Here is a 16,353-nt window from a genome sequence, read left to right on the forward strand (position 1 = left end):
CGAGACAGCAAAAGAGACACTGATGTATAGAACAGGCTTATGGACTCTGTGGGAGAGGGAGAGGGTGGGAAGATTCGGGAAAATGGCATTGAAACATGTGAAATGTCATGTATGAAACGAAAAAAAAAAAAAAAAGGCAGATCTAATCACTTAATTATTTTGTCAAAATAAATAAATAAATAAATGTTTGTATTTCTTTGCCCAGGAAAAAAAAATAAAAAGAAAACATTGGTCAGTACTCTAGCAACATGGCTGTGGAAAAGAAAGAGAACTGGTCTTCACCTCTTAGACATGCTTTTCCTGCTGCTAAGTCGCTTCAGTCGTGTCTGAATCTGTGCGACCCCATAGATGGCAGCCCACCAGGCTCCCCCGTCCCTGGGATTCTCCAGGCAAGAACACTGGAGTGGGTTGCCATTTCTTTCCAATGCATGAAAATGAAAAAATAAAGTGAAGTCGCTCAGTCGTGGTGTCAACTCAGCACAGCTGTGGTCTTAGGTCCTTGGGCAAGTCCTCTGTTCCTAACTTTGACCTTTGACCTCTAATCCCTTGGTTCCCCTTGGGATCCTTCCTAAGGCCTCAAATAGAAGGAGACTTTGGTGTTTGTCTGTCTTCTTCATCCACAACAAGGGTTCCCATTTAGTGTGGGTATTGTTTGCTAAGGAAATAACTGATGCTTTCTCATTTCTCTTTCAGTTCACCTTTTTGGTTTTTTTTCTCTTTTTTTACAAAAAACAGCATATGAACTTGCTCCTATATGACTGGTCTTTACCTTTGAATCACTGGTTCTCAGACTTTTCCACCAAAGGGTTAATCTCTCCAGAAACAATTCAGGAATGACACAGAGCATAATGAGCTTCTGACTTCTAGCAGGTATGATGCTGGAAGGATGTTCTTCCAGAAGACAGTAAAATTACCTGTCTTTTTTGTAATCCTTCAAAGAGCAGGCTCTTTGGCATTCAGGTAACAACTCATCATCATCGTATTTAACATGTACATACTGAGCTGGGAAACACTGAAACATCAAAAAGGACCTGACATGGTCCTTGTCCTCCGTGTAGATATGAAAAGAGGTGGTGTTCTGGCACAGATAAGCCTACAGACCCCATGCACACTGACTACCAAAACTGGGAGTATTTGATGCTACAGGACTCGTATAAAAACCTGTTCAGTGGGCAGATTCTTCTTAAGGTAGGTCAGCTTCCTAAACAAGCTTTAGTCTGCTTACTCCTAAATCAGAGCTGTTTGGAGACAGCAGACACTCCAGGTACCCCATGGTTCCATCTCACACTTTTTGGGCATCATTTTCACTCTTAAGATTAACCAGAAATAAAAGGACATCTTAGGGTACCTGAAGCTCTACCCCTAAGGGCATAGCAGTTTGTTACTCTCAAATGAGTTATCTTGAAGAATCTGAAACTAAATTAGCACTCAGACCAGACCTTTTACAATACAAGTCCGACAGCATGCCTAGACTATGAAAGCCACTAGATACCTAAAGGCAAAGTTATATTCTAATATGTTTGCAGAAAGTTTAACCACACAAGGAGCATCTGTTATATTAATTTTTGATATTCATATGATGATTCATATGTCCTTACTTTATAAAACAGAAATCCGCATGAGCAAACAAATTTATGTGAATGAATACATTTTTCACACGAGTGCCATGTTTCCACCTAGACTATAAAACCATTGAGGGTGGCAACCACGTCTTAAGTTTCTGATGTAGAACTTGCTCCATTCTCTGTCTGCAGCAGGTACTCCAATATATACTTATTAGTATTCTGCAAAGATCCAAACACTCAAATAATAGTTTGAGATCAAATAATTTAAATCTTACCCAAAGTCTGTCTCTCATTATCCAGATCATTACTGAGATTGTCTAAGGAAAAGTTGTCACTTATGTCACTGACATATGAATCATCTTCAGAAATCTATGGGAAAAAAGGAAATAATATACATTAGAGTAAACAAGCCAGATTTCATAAAACCTTTGCTTCAAATAATCAAATATCTTTAACCATACATTATAAATCTATAGAAATAATTTTGGGTGCTGTTTTCATTAAGCCCCATACACCAGTCTGCCTAGGAGGTGTGGACAGAAAATATGTTATTAAAATTCTTACACATTCTTGATTCATTCTGACAAGGACAACATAAGTAAATTCCAGATTTTAGTCATCATAAAATTCCTATTAATTCAGACTGCTTTTACAGAATTTGTTAGCATTTGAGTAGCATGAGTTACAATTTGTCTTTAACTATTTGTGAATAGAAGAATCTTCTATGGATACGAATAGATAAACAATATTAGTACTTATAGTGGTTTTCCCCACTTTTTTTAGTTTAAACCACTAGGCCATTCAGGTATGACCTAAATCAAATCCCTTATGATTATATGGAAATGACAAACAGATTCAAGGGAAGAGGTTCGTAACATTGTACAGGAGGCAGTGACCGAAACCATCACAAAGAAAAAGAAAGGTAAGAAGGGAAAATGTCAGAATGCTTTACAAATAGCTGAGGAAAGAAGAGAAGAGAAAAGCAAGGGAGAAAGGCAAAGATATACCCAACTGAATGCAGGGTTCCAGAGAACAGCCAGGAGAGACAAGAAGGACTTCTTCAATAAACAATGCAAAGAAATAGAGGATAACAATAGAATTGGAATTAACAATAGAGGATAATAATAGAATTCCAATAGAATTGGAAAAACTAGAGATCTCTTCAAGAAAACTGGAGGTATCAAAGGAACATTTGTGCAAGGATGGACATGATAAAGAACAGAAATGTTAAGGACCTAACAGAGATTAGGAAGAGGTAGCAAGAATACACAGAACTATACAAAATAGGTCTTAATGACTCAGATAACCATCATGGTGTGATCACTGACCTAGTGCCAGACATCTTAGACTGTGAAGTCAAGTGGGCCTTAAGAAGCATCACTAATGAACACAGCTAGTGGAGGTGATGGAATTTCGGCTGAACTATTCAAAATCCTAAAAGATGATGCTATTAAAGTGTCACACTCAATAGGTCAACAAGTTTAGAAAACCCAGCAGTTTCCACAGGACTGGAAAAGGTCTATCTTCATGCCAATTCCAAAGAAAGGAAGTGCTAAAGATGTTCAAACTACCAGACACTTCCCATGCTGGTAAAGTTATGCTCAAAACCCTTTAAGCTAGCCTTCAGCAGTACTTGAACTGAGAAATTTCAGATATACAAGCTGGGTTTAGAAAAGGCAGAGGAACCAGAAATCAAATTGCCAATATTTGTTAGATCATAGAGAAAGCAAGGGAATTCCAGAAAAACATCTACTTCTGTTTCATTGACTATGCAAAAGCCTTAGATTGTGTGGATCACAACAAACTGTGGAAAATTCTTAAAGAGATGGGAATACCAGACCATCTTACCTGTCTCCTGAGAAACCTGTATGTGGGTCAAGAACCAACAATTGGAACAACTGACTGGTTCAAAATTGGGAAAGGAGTACATCAAGGCTGTATATTGTCACCTTGCTTATTTAACTTATATGCAGAGTACATCAATGCAAGATGCTGGGGTTAATGAGTAACAAGCTAAAATCAAGACTGTTGGGAGAGATTATCAGTAACTTCAAATATGCAGATGATAAAGTGAAGAGGAACACTTCACTAAAGAGCCTCTTGATGGGGGTGAAAGAAGACAGTGAAAAAACTGGCTTAAAACTCAGCATTCAAAAATCTAAGATAATGGCATCTGGTTATATCAGTTCATGGCAAATAGAGGGGGAAAAAGTGGAAACAGTGACAGATTTTCTCTTCTTGGACTCCAAAATCACTGTGGATGGTGACTGAAGCCACGAAATTAGAAGACACTTGCTTCTTGGAAGGAAAGCTACAACAAACCTAGACACTGTATTAAAAAGCAAACACACCACTTTGCCAACAAAGCTCTGTATAGTCAAAGCTATGGTCTTTCCAAGAGTCATGTATGGATGTGAAAGTTGGACAATAAAAAAGGCTGAGCACCAAAGAACTGATGCTTTGGAACTGTGGTGCTTGAGAGTCCCTTGGACTGCAAAGGGATCAAACCAGTCAATCGTTAAGGAAATAAACCCTGAATATTCATTGGAAGGACTGATGCTGAAGCTGAACTTCAATACTTTGGCCACCTGATGTGAACAGGTGACTCATTGGAAAAGACCCTGATGCTGGGGAAGATTGAAGGCAAAACGAGAAGAGGGCAGGAGAGGATGAGATGGTTGGATAGCATCACTGATTCAATGGACATGAGCTTAGGCAAACTCCAACAGATACTGAGGGATAGGGAGGCCTTGCTGCAGACCATGGAATTGCAAATAGTTGGACACAACTTAGCAACAGAACAACAACAACAAATCAGTCCTATAATGAAGAGCTAAAATGACCAGTACGCTCACTCAAAATATAATTATAAATTATAACAATAATTATATATTATAAATTACTACAGATCAAATTCAATGCTGAAAAAATATATAAGGGGCTAACTTCTGGCCCTGTATTGCAAATAATACATTATCAAACAGCTTATAATCAAAATCATTAAACTACAATTGAAAAGAGGTATAACAAACCAAGTATCAGTAACAGAAACCAGGGTAAGCCTAACACTTACTTTCACAACCTTTCTCCCCTAAGATTTTTTATCTTTTTATGACTTTTGTGGTATAACTTATAATAAGATCCTTAGAAAGTAATGATAAAAAGGGGCCATTGAGCTCAGTGTTTCTAAATTATGGCTATTTACCGAATGAGTAAAGCAGCAAAAGATTTTGGGGGCAACTAACTGAAAACAGTGTTCGTACCTCATTTTCTGAAGAGCTTGGAGACAACAGAACTTCCTGGGCATCAAAAAACTCTGAGAGAGAGTCAGTGATGGACAGTCTGCTTTCATTGGAAAGCTGATGGACCAGAGCCCGACTATCATCTCTGGAGTTTTCCTGTTGGAAACACAAAACCAAAAATGCACATATTTAGAAAGTTTCAAGAAAAGCAAAATAAACAATTGATTTCTTACATGATACACAAGGTCACAGGCCCAGGCTAACAAGCAGCTATAAGCAGAGAGCAGCTTCAGAGTTGAGGACAGGCAAACCTCACCAAAACACAGTGAGAAGTGAAGGTCTCCCCCAAAAGGCCCCTTGTTTACAGGCACCATTACAGCTCAGACACACACAACAAACCTCAAAGCCAAAAAAAAAAGACTGCAGGTCAGTTTTCATTCCGCTTAACTCATTATAGACCAGGGGATCTTTGCAGAAACTAAGGCCTGTGGCTGGCAACTCGTTATGTAAGTGATATTGATATGTCTCCCGTTAATAGCATTTAGGTAACAAAAGATGTATGAACACATCTCTGGTCAATCATGTGTTCAGAGGGGGAAAATTCCAACACTCTCTGAATCCTCTTATTCTCTACCACTGCAGGACGTTTCCTTTCATCCTAAAATTTCCTCTGAATTGTACTAAATGCACGTCCTCTCATGGCTGGTTCAGACCAACACAGCTTTCCCCTGCCTCCATTCTCTCCCAGAGACCAGAGTGCTGCCTCTGAGGCATTCTTTGACAAATGAGCAGTGTGTTTCAGTCCAGAAGTGCCCCTGGTGGCAGATCATCCATTATACATGGATGAATGAGATCAATTCTCTTTGCGTCTTTCCAACCACACTGACTCTGTGAGGGAAGGAAGTCCCCAATCCCATTTATAAGCCACACTGACTCTGTGAGGGAAGGAAGTCCCCAATCCCATTTATAAGCCTCTCCCTGAACAACAGGATAGAATATCAGCATTTTCTCCTCCTGTCACTGAGCCTGGACATTTGCTATGGGAAGTACCTAAATACTTTGGGAATGTGTTTTCTATGCTATTTGCAAGTGAAAATTTAACTCAAGAAATTGAGCAACTGCACTGTGCTGCTCATGGTGGGATATGATGATGAATAAAACAAGGTTTCTGGCCTGAGTGAGCCAGGCACTCAACACAAAAGCACTAAGGACATGGGCAGGAAGGAGAGGTGATTCCATTAAGGGGCTTTGGTTGGTGAGGGCTTCACAGAAGAGGTGAGGCCTGATACCTTAAGGAAGGAGAATGGATTGAGGATGAGATGCTCTGATTCCTTTGACTCAGAGAAGATTGTTGTCTGAACATCCCAACAGCTCACTTTTCTCATAGGGCTGATAAAGGAGCTGCTTCTATATCCTTATGTATCTGATAAATGAGTCCCAGAATAACCTGGGAAAGAAATGTTAACACATAATATCTTTCCAGAAGTTTTATGAGAGCAGGACACACTCCTCAGTCTCCTAAGATGAGGGTGCTATGACCAGAGGGCCCCAGCATTTGTTCATAATTGGTAATATCAAGTGGGCAAGTGACTGCTTAATGGAATGTTTACCTCAGGAACACATTTCAACGTATATCCCTTTCTCTTCTAGCTGAGGCATTTATTGAAAAATCCCACCCATTTTAACATCCCTACAACCTTCCATCCCAACAAAGACTTAAATCACGTTAAGATCTATAAATAAGCATCATGGCTGCCCCCTTTAAAGTACAGGTCTCTCCTAAAAGAGGAGACACAGTAATGAATAACTGAGCTCCCTTAACATTCACTGAAACAACAGAACTGTTCTCCGTCTTTGCTGTGTCACCGCCACCTAAGACTCTAATGATTTATTTACTTGTTCTCCTCATTAATTTATTAACAGTCACTCTGGCTCTTTTCTGTATCTCCTTCCTCCCAGGCTGATGGGTCAGAAGGATTTCTTGGCTGGATCAACATTGAAGATAGCACAGCTGGCCCTTGGCCTTCCTGCTGTTCCATCACCCCAGCACCTTCCTGCTGATGCCCACCCAAAACTCCACAGGACTGCGGGGGCCCTGCCCAGTGTCCTGCACAACTCTGGACGGTGGATTAAAATACTGACCTAGCCCGTTTAACTCAAGCATACCCCCTTAAGCTGGGAAGGCGTGAATGGTTATCCGTTTTTACATCACAAAAAGAGAAATAAACACAGAGAAGAGAGAGGGAAGGGAACACATAATCCCATCACACTAAATCAACCACTATAGGCATTTTGATAAATTTCTCTCCAATCCTTTTAATACATACATCTTTGTTTTGAAATAATTGTCATCTACCTATCTAATGTTATAAACGTCTCCAAACACTGCACTATAATTTTTAAAAATTAACATTTTTTTATGTTAAAGGTAGTATGTTTTTAAAACAGAAAATACAGAAAGATGTAAATAAATATCACTTAAAATTCATCACCCAGGGACTTCCTTGGTGGTCCTGTGGTTAAGTTCCTACACTTTCAATGCAAGGACCGTGGGTTCAATCCCTGGCTGTAGAAGTAAGGTCACATAAGCCACATGGTGTATGTAGCCAAAAATTAAAAAAAGAATTTAAAATTGATCACCAGATGTGGCCCCTATTTAGCCAATCAGTCTACTTTCTGTATTAAAATATTTGTGTATAGATTGTTTTTAAGTTTGAAAACCTGGGGTCACTCTGTACACAGTCTTTATTTAGTTTGTTACATTCAATTAACATTATACTGTGAACTTCTCCCCAGGCTATTAAAAGTTCTTTGAGACAATGAACTTTAGCAGATTTACCCAAGGTATGTATCACAGAGTAACCATTTATTGGAAATAAAGTGTTTCCAAATTTGTAAAGATGGGGAAGTGCAAGTGTCAGTCACTCAGTCGTGTCCAACTCTTTGCAACCCAATGGACTGTAGTCCTTCAGGTTCCTCTGTCTCTGGAATTCTCCAGGCAAGAATATTGAAATGGGTAGCCCTTCCTGCCCTGCAGAAAGATTCTTTACCATCTGAGCCACCCAGATGATGAACAGGTTTGCAGATGTGTCTTTGCTTGTATGTCATTAGTTCTTAGAATCAGTTCTCAGAGTAGAATTATTAAAAATGTTTAAGGCAAAATATTTATTACCTAATTATATCAAGAAAGAGACACTCTATTTTCTTTATATCTATATAGCCACCGAATTGGAGAAGGCAATGGCACCCCACTCCAGTACTCTTGCCTGGAAAATCCCATGGACGGAGGAGGCTGGTAGGCTGCAGACCATGGTGTCGCGAAGAGTCGGACACGACTGAGCGACTTCACTTTCACTTTTCACTTTCATGCATTGGAGAAGGAAATGGCAACCCACTCCAGTGTTCTTGCCTGGAGAATCCCAGGGACGGGGGAGCCTGGTGGGCTGCCATCTATGGGGTCGCACAGAGTCGGACACAACTGAAGTGACTTAGCAGCAGCAGCCACCGAATACTATAAGTTAGAAAAATGTTGTTGTATTCTAACTGGTTTAATTTGTATTTTTTTGTTAAGAATAGGTTGAATAGTTTTTTTCTTTAAAAAAATAAACTAGCTTTATACGTATAAATGAATCACTGGGCTGTATACCTAGAACTGACAAGATATTGTAAATCAACTATATGTGTGTGTGTGTATGTATTTTCAGTCCTAGTCCAACTCTTCGCAATCCTATGAACTGTAGCCGCCAGGCTCCTCTGTTCATGAGATTTTCCAGTCAAGCGTATTGGAGTGGGTTGCCATTTCCTCCTACAAGGGATTTTCCCAACCCAGGGCTCAAACCCCGGCCTCTTGCATCTCCTGCACTGGCAGGCAGATTCTTTTCTCTAGTGCCGCCTGGGAAGCCTGTAAATCAATTATGTGCATGTCATTGTTGCTCAGTCACCCAGTCATGTCGGCTCTTTGTGACCCCATGGACGGCTGCACGCCAGGCCTCCCTGTCCCTCACCATCTGCCAGAGTTGGCACAAGTTGATGTCCACTGTGTGTGGTAAATCACTAAATCAACTGTGCGCTTAGTCAAGTCCGACTCTTTGCCACCCCATGGACTGTAACCCACCAGTCTCCTCTGCTCATGGGGATTCTCTAGGCAAGAATACTGGAGTGGGTTGCCATGCCCTCCTACAGGGCATCTTCCCAACCCAGGGATCGAACCCAGGTCTCCCACATTGCAAGCAGATTCTTTACTGACTAAGCCACCAGGGAAGCGCAAATCAACTATAATCCAATTAAACAACAACAACGACAACTAGCAGTAGAGTTAACACTGGAGGAGGCTAGGGCAGGGTACACGGGGCCTCCCTCTGCACCTCTGCACCTTCCAGTGAACTGACAAATATCACACAATAAAAAATTAATTTAAAAAATTGCGTTTGGTATTTTTTGTGAATAGGGTCTTTTTTTCTCATGTATTTGTTGAGGACTTAAATTACCTGCTCTTACCTGTTAATTATTTACGTATGAAAGTCATTACCACCTATTTAGTATTATTTAAGTCTGTCATTTTTCACTGAAAACAGTTGTTCCTAGTCTATTATTTGACTAATTTTTTCACACACACCACTTCTTGTCCTTAAAAAAAAAAAAAATCCAAATCTCATCAACATGATTTGGTAATTTTTTCTGTTGCTCCCACATTTAGGACATCCTCCCTACTCCAGCCATTTGATAAACATTTAAATCAATATTTTTCAGTTTGAATTTAACTCTGATTCACTAGTGATTTATTTTAGGCTGCAATGGAAAGATTAAACTGCTTTCAAGCTGTGTCAGCCTAACTTATTGAAAAATTCATCTCTTTCCTATTGATTTTTGAGCCTTCTATCATAAATTTATTTCATTCTTTTTTTATATAAAATGGTGCTATGCCTGAAATAGTTATTCTGTCCCACTCTTACCCCAGTACTGCCATATTTTCACTACTGGAGCTTTACCATGTGTTTTACTTGGGGGCTGGGCCTGTCTTTCCTCGCCACACAGCAGTATGGTGCTGCTGAGGAGACAAGTTCTTGGGACTCATAGAACTGGACTTACATCCCAGCTCTACCCTTTACTCGCTGTGTACCCTGGAAGAACTGTGGTGTTGGAGAAGACTCTTGAGAGTCCCTTGGATTGCAAGGAGATCCAACCAGTCCATTCTAAAGGAGATCAGCCCTGGGTGTTCCTTGGAAGGAATGACGCTAAAGCTGAAACTCCAGTACTTTGGCCACCTCATGCAAAGAGTTGAATCACTGAAAAAGACCCTGATGCTGGGAGGGATTGGGGGCAGAAGGAGAAGGGGACGACAGAGGATGAGATGGCTGGATGCCATCACTGACTTGATGGACGTGAGTCTGGGTGAACTCTGGGAGTTGGTGATGGACAGGGAGGCCTGTCGTGCTGCGATTCATAGGGTCACAAAGAGTCGGACATGACTGAGCAACTGAATTGAACTGACCCTGGAAGAAGTTATTTAACCTCTCTGGGCTTTAGTTTCCCTGTCTCTAAAATGAAACTAGCATCACCTATCTCATAGAGTCATGATTAAGATTTTATGAGAGAATGAGTTCAAGTGCATGTGGAATATAGCAAACAGGCGGTTAAAAGAATCACATTTCCTCTTGTTTTACACTTTTCTTTCAAGTTCTTGCTTATTTGGTCTCTTAAATAGACTTTAGATGTAGTAGGATACTATCCCCAAAGTCACTTGGCCTTTCATTTGGAATTTAAAATAATATAAAATAACCCAAGAATTCATAACCTGGTAATAGTAAATGTTCACATTCAGAAATTTTAAACAGAAGTACTTGATAGGATATGAGAATAATTTTTGATAGGAGGGGAGATTTTAGAATCCAAGTCGATTTTAAAACACCAAAGATGAATAATTTGTGCAGCGAAAAGGTAACAGAAGGGAAGCAAAGAAAGAAAGAGGGCCTAAAAACAGAGTACTCTGGGCTGACCCCAGTGTGGGGACTGTCATTCCCATAGTGTTTGAGAAGCTACCCAAGGAAAGGACACTGGAGTCTGGCTTTCAGGCTTTGGGCAGCTACTTCTACTCACTCTCTTATTTCCTGAAGGCAACAATGGCTTTTCCTTTACTGGGAAAGTCAGCCTGAGTCACTCTGTGAAAAGCAGGATAAAACATGGACCACAGAAAGTCCCTGAGAGAGAAACTAGATCAATGAGACAACTACACCATCAATTCAAGACTCCAGAAGGTCATTGTGGAAGGTATGACCTTGAGGATGTTATGGCTCCTCCTCAAAGGCAACAAAGAGTATTTAACCTTTGGATACATTATTTGTGAGATCAACTTAACATGCATTTAAAAAGACCTTTGATTCTGGTTTCCTTTCCCAAATGCAAATAGCCCCAGGTGTATACATTGAATATAAATTAATAAAGCCATAAGTCAAGGGCCAACTTGCCATTTATCTCTTTAACAGCTTGTTAAATAAATTAATGTGATTAGGTGATAATACGCTACTAAGATGATGGCATCCGGTCCCATCGCTTCATGGCAAATAGATGGGGAAACAAACAGTGAAAACAGTGGCTGACTTTATTTTTGGGGGCTCCAAAATCACTGCAGATGGTGATTGCAGCCATGAAATTAAAAGACACTTACTCCTTGGAAGGAGACTTATGACCAACCCAGATAGCATATGCAAAAGCAGAGGCAGTACTTTGTCCACAAAGGTCCATCTAGTCAAGGCTATGGTTTTTCCAGTAGTCATGTATGGATGTGAGAGTTGGACTATAAAGAAAGCTGAATGCCGAAGAATTGATGCTTTTGAACTGTGGTGTTGGAGAAGACTCTTGAGAGTCCCTTGGACTGCAAGGAGATCCAACCAGTCTATCTTAAAGGAGATCAGTCCTGGTTGCTCATTGGAAGGACTGATATTGAAGCTGAAACTCCAATACTTTGGCCACCTGATGCAAAGAGCTGACTCGTTTGATGCTGGGAGGGATTGGGGGCAGGAGGAGAAGGGGATGACAGAGGATGAGATGGTTGGATGGCATCACTGACTCGATGGACATGGGTTTGGGTAGACTCCGGCAGTTGGTAATGAACAGGGAGGCCTGGCATGCTGCGGTTTATGGGGTCACAAAGAGTTGGACATGACTGAGTGACTGAACTGAACTGAACTGATGCTGCCTGGAAACAGGTACCAAACACCAGAGTGCCATGGTGTTCGGCACCAAGCCACCTTCAGTAACAGTAGGCCACCATGACTGAGCCCTGCTTCAGCCAATCCACAGATTTATTCAGAAGAGAACCTAGCTGGTGAGCATGTTTCTTTGCCCAGGCCTGAAATGAAGGCCCCTGCAGATAACATTTCAGTGCTCTGTCCTGGCGGAGACTCAATTTAGGTCTGGGCTAAAAAGTGATTGAAAAGATCTCTTGGGGGCAGTGAAGATGTAGAGGAATCTCACGGTCAATCACCGGTGTGTATCTCAGATGTGTAACTCAGAAGAAGCCTGCCAGCCCTGAGGAGAGAGGGTACCACCCTCATGAGAAGGGGTTCCCATTAGGTCAGGGCATAGCCTGTGCTTCACATGGAGGTAGATGTCTGAACTTCTTGGTCTGATTGATTCCAGCATCTTATCTGCCCATCACCCAACACAACAACATTGCAAGAAGTAAAGGTATTGTGTCAGGGTTTGTTTTCTTTGCGAACAGAAAAAGAAGGAAGATGTATTAAACATAGAAACTCCTTTAAAAAATTTACAACCCTTGTTTCTGAACTTCCTTATTTTTTATGGGCTCAGTCTAATCCACTTGTTAATGAAATATTTAGCACAATTGAGGCAGGCATATAAGAGATGGCTAAAAACTATTTTGACTTTCACTACCCTTTTGTACTGATTTTTTTTTTCAAGTCATCCACTTGGATTTTTCTGAACTTTCTCATTTTAAGCATATTCAAAGAATATTTTGGATAAAATCCCAAGTCTTGAGAAAACATATTTTTAACATACTATAAACTGACCAAGACACTTCAATTGTAATATTTCCCCCCACCAAAGGGTACAGCTGTATTTAAAAAAAAAAAAAAAACAAACACAGGAAATGGAGAAGGAAACAGTCATAAAGAAAGCGGAGAGAGGTTCTCAGAGGGGGAGCTAGGATTCTATCGGTAGGAGAAAGTGAGGTTTATTCAGAAGTAACAGGAGAAAATATTTGTCTCTTAGTCCCCACTCCAGTGGGACTCCCACTCCTATCAAGAGAAAAGCGTGATCCTTAGGAGGATAATGGGGTAAAGAAATAGAAAGGGAAGAAACATTCTAGGGGGAAAAAAGCAGTTTAGAAATGCAGTTTGGCAGCGTACTTTCAAGGAGGCCTTGGGAACTGCAGCCATCATGATGAGGGGAGCACCCCTCCCAGGGCAGCAGGGAGGCTTCAGGGAGGGAGAGACGGCATCGTGTGGGAGCAGGGCGGGGCGACATTACCAGAGGAGAACCTTACCCACCTCTGCCAGACCGTCACCCGACTTGGCAGCAGCAGGGAGGTCGAGGAGCAGAGACTCGGCATGGATTCTGCATAAGCGTTCTTTAAGATCTGTGTTTTGTGCTAGGGCCTGGAACACGTTAAAAATAGTGGGGCTCTGTTAATCAATGGATGTTTCCAAAAGCACAGCAGTAAGCCCAGTGTGGAGGAGCCCTCACGGGGGCACCTCCTGGACTTCTTTCTTGAATGTTATCCAACAGGATACTGGTGCCTGGCAGATACAAGCTATTAAACACTGGGAATGCAGACCCTTCTCGACTTTCATTTCCAGGGATGAAAGTAAGGGTTAGTAAGGCTTTTCTTTCAGTGGAGAAGGAAATCACACACACCTATAAGCCCTTATTGCTCTTGGTTTCTTGGCCCCTCCTCCTCCTCAGCTGCCTTCAGTCTCTTTGAACAGCTCCCCCTAAAGATTCCAAGCTCCTTTCTCATCTGTAATAAAAACGCCGCTCTCACCTCCATGTGACTGGCCATATTTTAATGTTCCATCACACTGTTTGAGTGGGGTCTTAGAAAGTGTGCTGAGAAGTAAGATTTTGCAGAGGATTAATTTTACTGTTTTACAACATACGTATTGATTGTTTTACGTTCATTCTTCATGACTAAGATAGTCTATTAAAAAAATAAGAGAGAGAGAGCTCACTTACCTGGATGGGGGCTAAGCACCAGGGCCCTGGGAAGGGATTGTGAGCTCTTGTCAGCCCACCTGGACCTCTTTTACTTCTTCTCCCTGGGCAGGTCTGAGTCCCCTGCCCATCCTCCCAACTAGGAAGGTAAAGGAAGGTGTTTTCCTTCATGCTGGTCTCCCCTATGCTTCATGACCAGCATCCTTCAAATGATCTGTCTTTGAAAGGGACAACTTCACCTGACTGTCTCCTACCCACTCCCACAATCAGTTTCCCAGGTGCCTGTACATCTGTCCATCCTGTCCATCTGCCTTCCTGACTTTCTTCTGAGAAGCTCAGAGCCTTTTCCCATTCATCAGGGCCCATAGGGTTTACCTGCTGAGAGCACAGAAGAGTGTTCATATCTCACCCACTGCCTGGATCTCAAACAAGAATTTTGGCTTTATTTTTTAGTATCCACAGTTGGAATGAATTATTTGGAAATTCTGAAGGGTCATTTAGGAAACACTGAGTAAATGTGTCTTAAAGCACACAACTACACTTAAAAACCTCTATGGGGCACTCACTTTGGCCAATATGTTGCTGGCATCTTACACAGTGGCTAGAATAGAGAGATACCGGTGGCTAGAATCTCCAGATAGCCTGAAAAATATGCTATTTTAGTAGCTTCTCTTTCCTTTGTGAGCCACAGGCAGGAAAAAAAAAAAATCACACACAAAGGTTGTACATTCAACACAGATTCATTCTGATAGCCCTGAGATAACTCTCAAATTTTTATTTTTAAAAAACAAGCCTTGAATCTAATCAGGAATCCAAGACAAAAAAAGAAGTTAATGATCATTCTGTTTTATCTCAACTTTCTAATGACTGTGGCCAGGGACGCCAGGGCCAAGTGGGTCTCATGGCCTCTACCAGACCAGCAGATTAACAAGATGAAGCTGGACCTCACACAGGAGGAGGGCAGGGAAGAGGAAGACCACAGTGAAAGGGCCGTTGGGAAGCCCATCAGAGGTACCTTCTAAATGCACTAAAAGCCAACCTACTTGGAACAATAAGAAATGCTTTCCCCTCTACCCTGGCAACCAGTAATCTGTTTATTATCTCTGTATGTTTGCCTTTCCAGAATATCATATGAATGGATCAGTACATAGTCTTTTCAGGCTGGCTTATTCCAATGAGCAATATCCATTTATGATTCACTCATATCTTGCATGGCTTGAGAGCTCATTTCTTTTTATTGATGAATAATATTCCATTGGGTGGCTGGGCCACAAAGAAATGACACAAATGAATAAAGAAGTGCTTTTTACCACTAAAAAATAAACTTAAAAAAAAGTAAAGAACCACCCTGCTTCTCTCAAACCAAAGTAGCAGACTGTGTGTGACTGACTGTCCAGTACAATCCAAAAGGGGGTGTTTCTACCTCTCAGCTGACAACATTAAGACTCTAAACATGGAGTAAATCCATGTTATTTTCTATTTCTTTCCAAGATAACATACTGGGAATGTTCAACTGAGTGAATACACCTTTAAGTACCTTACAATGACAATACGTACCAATGTTAATGTATTAACAATTAACATTATACCAAAAGCATCACTTTACTTCTCTCGGTAACATGATGAATGGAAAGCATAAGTGGGTATTTTCTAGTTCTCTCATTGCTTGAGTTAGCTTCTGAAAACAAGAATTCATCTAAATTCACCTAAAATTCATATCCCCTACCTGACCCTACATAGAAAGTTCAGTATCACTTCAGAAGGTAATTGTGTATGCACACACTCTCTCTTTTCATAGTAAGGATTCTACATAGAAGTAAAGCATAGGAGCAAGTAAGTATGTTCTTTGAAAAGTTCTCCAGCTTTTGAAAGATTTAGAGTGAACAATCAGATACTGTCAGCTATTCAAAATAGAACACCAGGACACTGCACTTCAATGCAGCCCAGTTCTGAGAAATAAAACTGCAATCAATGGGGGGAAAAGGAGAGAGCGTGAATGACAGGCTGGCTCACTGGAAAACATTTGAGGCTTGGCAGTGATTTTTCTGTTTATTAAGCAGGCACAGTGACTGCCTGACACTCCTTATGACTCATCTCTTTGTGCCCACAGCGGGGAGCAGGTGGGACCTAAATGTTTGTACTATCAAATCAAATCACTTGCCTGTCTTTGAAAGAGATAGGCTGTAAACAGGTAAACCGGATTAACCCTGGGCTGTAGAGAAGAGTGTGAATTCAAAATTTCACTCTGCTGCCTGTATCTATCAATTTGGAAAATCAGTCAAAGCTTGTGAAATCTTAGGTATGGAAATCTGCAAACCATCAGACTTCGTAAGCATTAACAAACAAATGTCTGTAAGACAAACACGTAACAA

General features: G+C 41.0%; 1 protein-coding gene across 4 annotated transcripts in view; it reads right to left on the reverse strand.

Annotated features, from left to right (window-relative positions):
- The window catches only part of OSBPL3 (oxysterol binding protein-like 3), a 135,233-nt gene that overhangs the window by 43,922 nt on the left and 74,958 nt on the right, over positions 1 to 16,353 (reverse strand). For 2 of the 4 annotated variants that reach the window (XM_010855373.1, XM_010855372.1), the window contains 3 exons: positions 13,318 to 13,425; positions 4,829 to 4,963; positions 1,841 to 1,934 (listed from right to left, as the gene is read on the reverse strand). In XM_010855373.1, coding sequence (XP_010853675.1) covers positions 1,841 to 1,934; positions 4,829 to 4,963; positions 13,318 to 13,425 — 337 coding nt within the window. The remainder of the gene's footprint in view (positions 1 to 1,840; positions 1,935 to 4,828; positions 4,964 to 13,317; positions 13,426 to 16,353) is intronic. The other 2 variants (XM_010855375.1, XM_010855374.1) reach the window with 1 other exon arrangement.

Source organism: Bison bison, unplaced genomic scaffold, assembly GCF_000754665.1.
Source record: "Bison bison bison isolate TAMUID 2011002044 unplaced genomic scaffold, Bison_UMD1.0 scf7180017864364, whole genome shotgun sequence".
Taxonomy (NCBI): Eukaryota; Metazoa; Chordata; class Mammalia; order Artiodactyla; family Bovidae; genus Bison; species Bison bison.